Source organism: Crocuta crocuta, unplaced genomic scaffold (genome assembly GCF_008692635.1).
Source record: "Crocuta crocuta isolate KB4526 unplaced genomic scaffold, BGI_CrCroc_1.0 scaffold525, whole genome shotgun sequence".
NCBI lineage: Eukaryota > Metazoa > Chordata > Mammalia > Carnivora > Hyaenidae > Crocuta > Crocuta crocuta.
Window position 1 is genome coordinate 431,532 of NW_027527986.1, and position 11,424 is coordinate 442,955.

Here is an 11,424-nt window from a genome sequence, read left to right on the forward strand (position 1 = left end):
TATTTAAAAGCATGAGGTGGTCTCTGAATTGCTGCATTCTGACATCCATGAGAGCAGGAGCCCTATTTTGAAGAACAAACTGGGGGTGACATCTTCCCCAGAAGCTACATACACAAGGAAACGCCCATTAGCTGAGAAGAGCATTGAGGAAAGTACCCTTGAGAAAATTTTAGGTTGTTAATAAAGGAGAAAACTGGCAATTAAACCACAGATACCCTCTCACCATTAAAAAAAAAGAAATCACCTTCTTATTTTTATGAAGATCATGTAGCAAAATAAAACCCATGACTCTGTAATGTAATTACATTACTAATACAGCATTCTATTTGTCATTCCCTGAGGGGAGCCATAGTTGGGACAGAACAACTAGATATGTAAGTAATTGTAATTCCCACAATAAGAACCTAGAAAATATTTCGCCGCACGTACAGTGTGTTATAAATGTCAGTGTGAAAGCACAGTTTGCTTAAAGCCTGCAATCCATCTCCCTTCTGTTATTCACCAACACACAGAGCTGTATCAAAAGATCCATTCAAACAGTGCATCTCAGACTTACATTATCAGCAGCCACTGCTTTAATTAGCAGTGGTTTTCAAAGGACTGGATGGCTTCAAGAACTTCATTTGAACCATAAAGTAGAAATCTGGATCCTTATCAGTTTCACTTTGCTTTCCCCTCCCGTCCCTGGGTGCTAACAGACACAGCCCTCATTTTTCTTAAAGGAAAAATAAAAATGGAAATGGTGGTGAGGACTTTGCCATTCGGTGCAGTCTACTTTTTCCCTCAACGTTCAGCGGTGCAGAGGGACTAAAATTAGAATTGCACAGGGACCAAGATATCTGTGTCAGGCACATTGCCGAAAGTGGTAAGAACTACAAAAGGGAATGAGTAAGAGCTAAAGAAACCCATCTTAGAAATATCATTTAAAACGCAGACCTTATGTATTCTAAAATTTTGTTCCTGATGAAAACATGGCATCTACTTTATTTTATGTAGTATTATGAGAACATACAATGTTTTATTTTGACAATATTTTGATATTAATATTAAGCTACTTATATGCTACTTTATCTATTCCATAATGTTTACCATGATCCCATTCTCAAATCTTTGTGGCTTCTCAGTAAAAACATAAAAAATCTGTGCAATTCTACTCATGAGTACTGAACTGTAAATTTTTTATACCACAGTCTAATAAACTAATAACAAGGCTTCAACCTTACATTTGGACAGGGAGGACATAAAAACATATTTTTCAAGGCATCTAGTGTTTGTATAAAGAGGCATTGTTTGGTATGTAAAGGATTTAATAACCACACAGTCAAAGGATACTTTCTACAGACTTATAAAATTCTAGAGAGTATAGCAATCTGCAAATCCAACCCAAACACTCAGTCTGTAGAGAAGGTAACCAAATGTTATGTGACTCGTCTAAAGTCACACAAACATAACTTTAACACCAATAACGGTCTCCTAGACTCAGATACAACACACTTTTTACCACACTAGATGGCACTTAAAGAGAAAAGACCTCTTCTTTGGAGTCAGAAGTACACACACGCGTGCGCACGCACGCAAGCAAGCACGCACAGGCACAGGTGTTTCAGTTTTCATAAATTTTAAGACGGTACTCAGAACACATGCATGCACTCACCTACCCTAACTCATCATTTTGCCAGTCTTACCTCTTTCTGCAATTATACCCATTAAGACTCCAATTCCCATTGCTTAGTAATTTCCTATCGATCCTAATGGCCCACAGCATCTTGTCTCCTCCCTCCTTTTTTATTTATCTATTTATTCCAAGCTACAGAGTTTTCAAGTATTTTTAAAATTTTGTTACTGGCTTTCTGAAAAGGAGGCCAGAGAGAAGTTAGGGTGGAATTAATTCTTATGCAAATGAGACTTAAGAGCAATTATTTAGGTTTTTACTTTGATCTGCCAAATGATTTGATTTCATGGTTATTCTTTGCAATTATACTTCACCTGGGGTAAATCAGAATCTTCTTATCCCTTGAAATGCTGGAGGGATGTCTCAGTTCTTTGGAGAACATTGTCTTAACCTGTGAACCCTAAATACCTTGTGCTGACTGATCAATCCTACAAGCCCTTCACTGACTTCTCAGGGAGTTCTTATCGCATTAAGAAAGGGAAATAAATTAATCTTACTAAAAATTCAGAAGTGACACTGACTTCGGAAAATCAGAGATTCCTAGTTCTGAATTCCCTGAATTTGCCTCCCGGTTGAAGAATACTCACTGAGACACTTACTAGAAAATGTTATTTATTACTGCCCATCTGTTTTCTCTCTCTCTCTTTTTTTTAAATAATTATTTCCACAGAGTATTTTGGATGTCAGCTTATTACAGAACTCTGGCTTTCTCTGGAGAAAAGGGATTAATCAATGCAAAATATACTTGTGATGAATGGGCCATCCTGGGAGAGGTGCCAAACAGAGAGAGACACAGAATGTACTGTAGGCACCACAAACATGTTAAGGAGGCCAGCAGCATTCTTAAATATGCCCAGATGTCTACCATTTTCCATGACGGTGTCACATACACACAAAAACATAAGCCAGCGTCATAGACGAGTTATGGTTTAGGGACAAATTAAGTTACATCCTCTACCATCAAAATGATCCCTCCAACAAAATGGTCACCCAAAGCAACTTTATCAGTAAAATCCAGAACATAGCCAGAGTCGTTGGTCAACCCTTAAAAATGGCAGAGAAATGGAAAGAGTTTTCTAAAATAAATAATCAAATGCCAAAGAAAAGGAGATGATGCTGTTCACTTGTTTGTTTTCACCTTTCCTTCCTTTTGGTCACTACCAAAATTAGAGTAAAAGGGTCCAGGACAATCCATTATGATAAAAATACATAGATCCAGGACCCATCCACCAGAGAATTATGAACCTAAATTTACCACTTATTTTTTATATGATATCTTGTCAGGAATTTCATATGGATCAAAGTCAACATTCAAGCTATAATGAAAATCAACTCTGGATAACACATCAGAAACACCCACAATCTAAACTTTTTTTTTCCAAGTATGTCAGCACCTACTGAGTATCTGTTACCAATGACTCTAGTTATACACAATTAGAAAAATAAATAGATGTATGGTGTTGATTCAAAACCTTGGGAGCTTCCCAAGTGAAATTTGAAATTGGTCCCCACACACAGAGGGCTAGGAGAGACCAAATAGGAAAACTGGTCCAGAAATCTAGGTGGCAAGCTTAATAAACAAGGAGCTTACTTGTGAACTTGTCTTAGACATCACAAAATGAGTAGATCCCCACAGCCAACCGCCATAATCATAAAAGTTTGTATAGAGGCCTTAACTGGGTTCGGACACAATCATCCAGATGGTCACAACAATATCTTATTCTCTCAGCACTAAGTCCTTAAAACAGCTCCCATGTGGGAATGCTAAGCAGAATGTATATTCCAAGGAAGGGAATGGCAGGAGGGGGAGGAGCCTCCAATTGCTGGGGTCCAGCTCGTGAGTCAACCAGAGGCCATGTCCTTTGAGTGACCTCTAACAGTCAATATTATGACAGAATAAAATATGTTACTATATACAATGCTTTACAATACCTCCACTGTTAAGGCATTCTGATGAGTAATTACAGACTTGTTGTCTCAAGCCTATGTGAGAACAAGTATTGGGATGTTTATGTTTTCTACACTTTGAATATTTCCAAGCTACTAAAATCTACCATTATTACTTCATAACCTACTAAAAAATAATAAAATAGAATAATCTCTTTGGTGGTCAAGACTCTCTCATGCCCACTAGAGCCCATAGGACCCTGTCTTGTTGAAAATAGGCATTCAGAAATGTCCATTGATTTGAAAGGCTCATTCTACTTTTGCTGTGGACATTTCTACCTAATAGATAAGAGATTGCATCAATGAAGATGGTCCCCAACAAAGCCACTCTTGTCATCAGATAATAACATTGGGAACTATAGCCAAAGTGCTAGTCCCATGTTTTTTGTTTGCCAACAAATTTCTTCATAGAAAATAATTAATGTTATTTGGGCTAATGAAGCTTTAAATAACTAATTGAACCTTACTTTAAAAGTATACTTCACTGAATTATCACAGAATGTTAAAACACATAGTTTTCTGTGGTTCTTTTTTTTTTCAATTTCTTTTCTCTTTCATTGTATCAAAAAGAAGTGGCATGATCTTTTTCTGAAACCAAAAATAATGGTTTTTGTGAGATCATAGGTAAATTTAAAAATCATTGGATAAACTTTTCACCTCAAATTTCAAAATAAGTTGAAAAAATTTTAATATAAAAACTAAAATTTCAATTATTAAAAATTTAAAGTTTCATCTCTTTATAATTAGATACATCCTATTAAAAAATCTGTCAGATGAAATATTTTCTCAATCTCCATAATTTCTTTTCCACACAATAGCAATATTTATGACATTCAGAGGTTGACTACTATGTTAATTTGCTTCTACCAAGTTTGAATATAAAATGAATCAAATGACTTAACCTACTCCTTATCATTATTTTTGTGATATTTATTGAATATTTATTACTTGGAAAGATACAATTGTCTCTTGAGACATATTATACTTATGTGATAAAAGTTATTAGATTTCTGCATAGTCTGTTTGTTCTTATCAACTCTTAGAGAAAGAAGCCATTATTGTTTCAGAATACCCTGAAGTACATGACTATTTTTACTATGTTAATACATGCATTGTCACTTTTCATTAAGAAATTTTAGTTCAAGTGAAATTCTTTGTTGTTGCATTTAATAATCTAAAAGAAAAAGATTTGGGGAAATAGTCAGGATGTCCTGCCTTAATTTTACTTATTTATTAAAATGTACCAAATAGAAATGTATTTACTTTAAATACTATTCCAGAAATAACCTCATGTTATAGATATAAATGATACCCAGCTTAAATTTATTATTCTGTGTATCATTATTCTGAAAATGAAACTCATAAATAAAATCAGACACTTAATATACTGACACACCACTTCCTAAACTGTGTTCCAGAGAATGCTAGTTAGAATACTGTCATTTTATACACACATTAAAATACATTACACTGGTAGGGAGTTTAAGAATACTACATTAACCTCCAGGGTGTCTCATGGCCTTCAGTGTGTTAAAATACAAAAGGAGTCTCCAAAAGGAAATAGACTGTGTAGTTCATTCTGTATTGTGTTTCATGAATATTCCTGACCATAGATTTAGAAACTTTTTTATGGAGAAGTTTGGAAAATCAAAATTTTAAGGAATGTACTTTGGGGAAAACATGATACAATAGTTACTCAAGTCTCATCAGGAAAAACAAAAGATCCATTCAGCTCTAACACCAATTATTGTGGAACCAAGCAAACAAAACTGTATTGTTACAAAATAGTCCCATCCCTCCCTGCACCCCCACAAAAACTACCTTTAGTATAATCGGATTTTGCAAATTCAGAGATGACTAAAATATCCAGAACAGCTAAACATGTTGTTGGTTTTTCAAGGGATGGAAATGTCCTCTTAAGTCCATGCTGATTTTTCTTTTTCATGTTTAAAAAAATTGGGATAATATCAGGGGCACCTGGGTGGCTCAGTTGGTTAAACAACTGACTTCCTCTCAGGTCATGATTTCACAGTTCATGGGTTCAAGCCCCATGTCATGGCTCTGAGCTGACAGCTAGCTCAGAGCCTGGAGACTGTTTTGGATTCTGTGTCTCCCTCTCTCTCTGCCCCTCCCCCCCCACTCATGCTCTCTGTCTCTCTCTCTCTCTCTCTCTGTCTCTCTCAAAAATCAATAAACATTAAAAAAGTTATTTAAAAAATTGGGATAATATCAACCAATTTGTGAAAATTTTAGATTAGGTTGGTAAACTAAGGACATTTTGAAGGATTTGTGTATAATATTTCTTATCTAATTATTTGTAGATGTACCTTTACTTGTCAAGCTCCCAGGAATCTTTACTTTTAATCACCAAAGAGCAATAAATTCAGAGCAAAAAAAAAAAAATCAATAGCTAAAGGTAGCAATTCTGACCCCCTATAAGGTGAGATCCATATTAGATATGTAGTAAAGAAACCTATTTTATTTTTGTCTAGCTTCTTCAGTAGAATAAACTGATGAATTTTTAAAAACTGTAAGACTGTTGATTTTTCTTATTTGCTATAGATCTCACCTTGAAAATTTTTTTCAAATAAAGCCAATCATATAAATGTCTTAATTGTATCATATATTCCTTAACATTGTTCATAATACAGATCTTCATGAGAGGTACACCTTTCATTTTAAAAAAAAAAAAGACACATTTTCTAATTCAGCAGTATTTTAATGGGTAGATAGTTAAATATTTTAATAGAAAAATATTTTCTCCTTTTAAAACCATATTTTTACAACCTTAGTGTTTATAATAAATTTAATAATTTTCAGAACCTAGTGAACTCTACAAAAACATTCATTTATATTTATGTATTTATTTAGAGAGTGGGCAGAGAAAAAAGAAGAGAGATTGAATCCCAAGCAGGCTCCACACCATCAGCACAGAACCCGACACCGGACTCAAACTCACAAACTGTTGAGATCATCACCTGAGCTGAAATCAAGGGTCAGATGCCCAGCTGACTGAGCCACCCAGGCACCCATCAAAAATACATTTTAACTATGCTCTAACCTAGCCAGTCATACTATTTTACATTAGGATTAACTACAAGTTGAAGTTTTTAAATGTTCATCCACATAAACAATGTGTTAACCAAAGTAATTTCTACAGTAAACTTTCAAAGATATGTTATATATATTTTCCGGCTCTCTTAGAGATACTGATTATATAGAAGTTAACCTTTTCTTGATAACAATGGCAACAGAATTCTGTTATCTGAAAATCATCTGAGTTACAGACGTAGCTCTATGTACATGAAGATGCAATCATCCACATTATGAAATTTCACATGTTTCCCTTTCCCTGAGGACCATCTCTTCTCCTTTCAGTACAGATTAGATGTTCCCATGCCTTCTGACATGTCCCGTATTTTGCTCCACTCTTTTTGAACTTAATCAGAGGCTAGCCTCAGATCTCTCCTCCAGAGGAATATTCATAAATTTTATGATAGCTGCTTCCTCTCCAAAAAAGGAGAGGTTTTTGCTCACTTCTAGATTTATAACTGCACTCAAGATAGAGTCCTGAATCCAAAATGTCTGACCCTCCAGAAAGCAAAATGTGAAATAAGACCATTTTCACTTTTGTTCACTTGCCCCATATCCACCATATTGCAAAACTTCCCGTAAAAGATTGCAGGAAAGCTCTGGATCAAATTTCACACTAATTCATAGCAATTCTTTGCCCATGTGTTTATGTACTCTCTTTCTGGTTCCATAATGGTTTTACAACAACTAAGCCTTTATGGTGAGCATATCTGAGTTTTCCTTTTCCTTTGAATCACATTTCAGATTTCTCTTTCTATATTAATAAACTTTGGAGTATGTGCTTTCTAATTAAGTCAAGCCTAAAACAGTTTGAAAATAACAGGTTCAGCTCAGGGAATCCAGATACATTATAGTTTTTAATCTTCACAATACCCTTTAAATTAATATTACTTCTCTCCATCTTACTAGTGAGTTAACAGAGACTCAGAAGCTTCAGCAAAATCTCAGAGTCCTACAATTTGAAGTTATGGAGGAAGAAAGAACTGTCACCCAGAAGTTTTTCACTCAAAACCCCTAGTTAGTTCATAATAATACATAGCTTTTCAAAATAGTCAAAAAGCCCAAATAGGCTGTGGCCATTACTTGTTTAGACAACCATGTAGAACAGAGATCCACAGCTAATATTTAAAATGATTATCTGAATCCGTTAAGTTATATTTTATTCAATATAGTTCTTTAAGACTTTGAAATTCTAATACACTTCAAGAATGTTCAACACTATGGTTTATTTCTTCCTCTTTCAAGTTTTAACATCATTAAGAGCACATAAATCTCTTTTTCAAACATCCAAGACAATGCATTCTCGTGATTTTAAGAAGTCACGGTCTTAAAGTCAACATAGTTTTACTTTTTGTTACTTGTACTGTTCTTAAATTAGCCATCCCTTGTTCTAACGTTAACTCTGTAGCCACAGTAAATTTACAAGGATAATTACTCTCCTGTGCCCATCAGGTGAATGATAAACAGCACATTTTACTACTCAAGTTTATAGTGTATTTTATGTTTGAGCAAATATAGGTGAACACTCCTGTTCATTGACATGTCATTTCTTAGCATCAAGATAAACTTACTTTTACAATGTTCCTAACAAAAAAACTTTCAGAATCTTTACCTTTACACTAGAAGTTTATTAACTTATTTGATAAAACATTAAAATAGGCTATAATACTTACATATTTTTCTTGACACATATCTCTACTATCTCTGAGAGAAACTGGACTTTGCTAAACTTCATACCAATTAATGAAATAAACTTCCAGTATTGAGACAATCACAACAAGGGCTCAAAATAAATAGATTCTGGTTTTTAAAAGAATGGTAAACCACATCATTTAACAAAAATCAATTTTGCCCACATTCTAGTATTATAATTTTCTTAATAATATTATTACACTGTGTTCAGCAAAACCCATGAACTCATTAATTTTAAGACTGTTGACCAGAATAAAAAGCCATGGAAATACATGCTAGTTAGTACAACTTTTCCAGTCTGTGACAGCTGCTTTTTGACTCTCTCAATTGCATTATAAGTCTGTGATAAATCTCACACATCTTACCGTCAGTTTCTCCTCTAAATTCTCATTTAATAAGCTTCCTTTTTCATGCTTTTCAAACTCCATGTTGAAAGAGAATGTGAGAGAGAGACAGAGACAGAGAGACAGTGGGAGAAAGAGAGAGAAACAGAAAAAGAGATGCAGATTCTGTCTAGAAAATGATTTGATGTGCTTACATGTTAGATATTGCAGGACATTCCAAGTTGTGAGAGCTCAGGACACTATCAGAAAGCCCTGGCGATAATTTCTGGTTAGCTAGTGTTTCCATTTATAGATGTTCAAACCCCATAAACAGAGTACTGAAGAGAAGTCAGGCAGCTGGCCTCAGATAATGATAAATGTCACTAGATATAAAAGCAAAGTCTTCAACAAGAGAATATTCTGACAGGTTAGGTTCCTTGAACCATGAAAGATGCATGTGACAAAAAGCTACTATCAAAGAATTCATTCATAGCATTGGAACAGAATAAAATATACTCTAGAACACAGACCTAATAAATCTGTTTACAAAGGACAAATGTAATAGTCTTGTAGCCAATATGAATCAGCCAGCCTAGTTCTTCCAAATTCCAATTTGGGTCTTGGTAGTCCAGACATTTATGCATTATTTTGTGGCTCAAAAGTTTAAAAAGCCGCTTATAGAAAAAAGATAACAAAGGATAGCTAGTTAGAACGATTAACACAAAATACATATATTCAAGGGGTATTGCTAATGTTATTCTGAAAAGTTGGCAAGTGATGTTTAGAAACACCAAGAAATAAAAGTGGTGTTTCTCTTCATAAAAAAAAACAAAAAACTAATTATACTCTTCATTATCCTGGTTTTTCTACTGGGAACAAAGTCAGGACATAGGAAATGTAGGAAATGAAATTCATTTTTCCAATGGAACAAATGTTTTCAGAATTCTTTCAAAATTGTTTCATGTCTAAAAGAAAATTAATTGTGTGACTCGATGGTAATTAACTCTCCCTGTTTTTTTGCAAAACCAGATATGTGGATGGAAATAAAAAATAAAAATGACTTTCAGAGTAAGCTAACATTGATCTCTATGGTAGTCTAATCCCTTGGCCTCTTTGAAACATTTAAACAACTGTTTCTGACCTTAACTCAAATTTCCTATCAGTTTTTCCTTCACTCTAAGAAAACATTTCAGGAAATGTACTGTAAGGCTCCATCCTTTAGAGTGATTATAGCTGGTTCTCCGTTGCCAGGCAAAGTCGTTCTAGAGCTTATTCTGCATCATGATGAAAGGGCTAAGGATCTCAGACGTGAAATGCTTAGGAAGAAATAAACCTAGCCAGCCTTGCTTCAGAGTGATGACTTCAGAAACATGGTATCAGACTCATGGGCAAAAGGGACTTCCCTCTTTGGCTCACTCTGCATTCCAGAAAAGAAAATCATACAAGCCTATTGCCCTAACAAGTTTGCAGACTGATGTCTTACAGGTTTACTAGCATGCAAGATTGTATGTCAAAAGCAAGTAGTCATTGAAATTTTATGTAAGGAACTTCCAAAATCTCTCCAGGAAAATAAAAAAGCATGCAATGGTTGCAAAAGGAAACTCCATTTTTTTGGTTTTATGCCTGAAGGTGAAATTTGGGATCCATTTAGAAGCACAGGGATGGTGGAGTGCAGAACTAGTTGGGAAGAACAGTGATAATGAGAGGGATGTACCAGCGATGTCCCCCACCAAGGATAAAAAGTTTCACTTCAGCAAACATGTACTAAGAACCTATAACAGATTAAGATTATTCCAGGTGCAGACAGATTCTTTTAAATAACAAATAATAATCATAGGATTAAAAGATATAATTTCTACTTTTCTTCCCTCAACAAACTCACAATGTAGGCATGACTAGATAGAAGTAGGATAAGAATACTCTCACTGATCACATTTTAATAGCACTCACCTTGTGCCAGGAACTTCTTTAAGGCTCTACATGTATTATCTCAATTCTCAGAACAATTCTAGACAGTAGGTACTATTATCTTCACCACGGTTATGGGCTGAATTGTAACCCCTCCCCCACTCATGTCGATGTCTTCACACTTAGCATTTCCAAATAAGGTTATATTTGAAAATAGGATATTTAAAGAGATAATGAAGGTAAAATGAGGTCATTAGGGTAGGCACTAATCCAGTCTGACTTGTGTCCTTATAAGAAGAGGAGATTAAGACACAAATACAAAAATTAGAGAAGACCATGTGAAGACACAGAGAGAAGACAGCTATTCTACAGGCTAAGGAGCCTGTAGAGGCCTTCAGAAGAAACCAATGCTGCCTACACCTTGACCTTAGACTTCCAGCCTCTAGAACTGGGAGGAAAGGATATTTCTATTAAGCCACCCATCTTATGGTATTTTTTGAGTTAAAAATAATAATAATAATACAATTATACAACTAACTGGTGGCACTCAAGTTCCGTGGCCCAAGCTCCTAACCACTGGGTGTGTTAGGACCTCTGAACAAGTTCATCCCAGCCATGACAGGGAAAGTGGGTGAATAGCACCACCACTCTATGGTGAATGCTGTCTACTCCATCCATTTACAGAGGTAGGTTTAAAGATATTCTCATTTTTGTAATGCTTATTTATTTTGAGAGAGAGAAAACACAGTGGGGAAGGGGCAGAGAAAGAGGGAGAGAGAGAATCCCAAG

At 35.0% G+C, this 11,424-nt stretch overlaps 1 protein-coding gene across 1 annotated transcript in view; it reads right to left on the bottom strand.

The window, feature by feature from the left end:
• Positions 1 to 8,866, bottom strand: part of MLIP (muscular LMNA interacting protein) — a 249,078-nt gene extending 240,212 nt beyond the window's left edge. The window contains exon 1 of the mRNA XM_077752881.1: positions 8,770 to 8,866. Coding sequence (XP_077609007.1) covers positions 8,770 to 8,832 — 63 coding nt within the window. The 5' untranslated portion in view covers positions 8,833 to 8,866. The remainder of the gene's footprint in view (positions 1 to 8,769) is intronic.
• Positions 8,867 to 11,424: the final 2,558 nt, after the last annotated feature.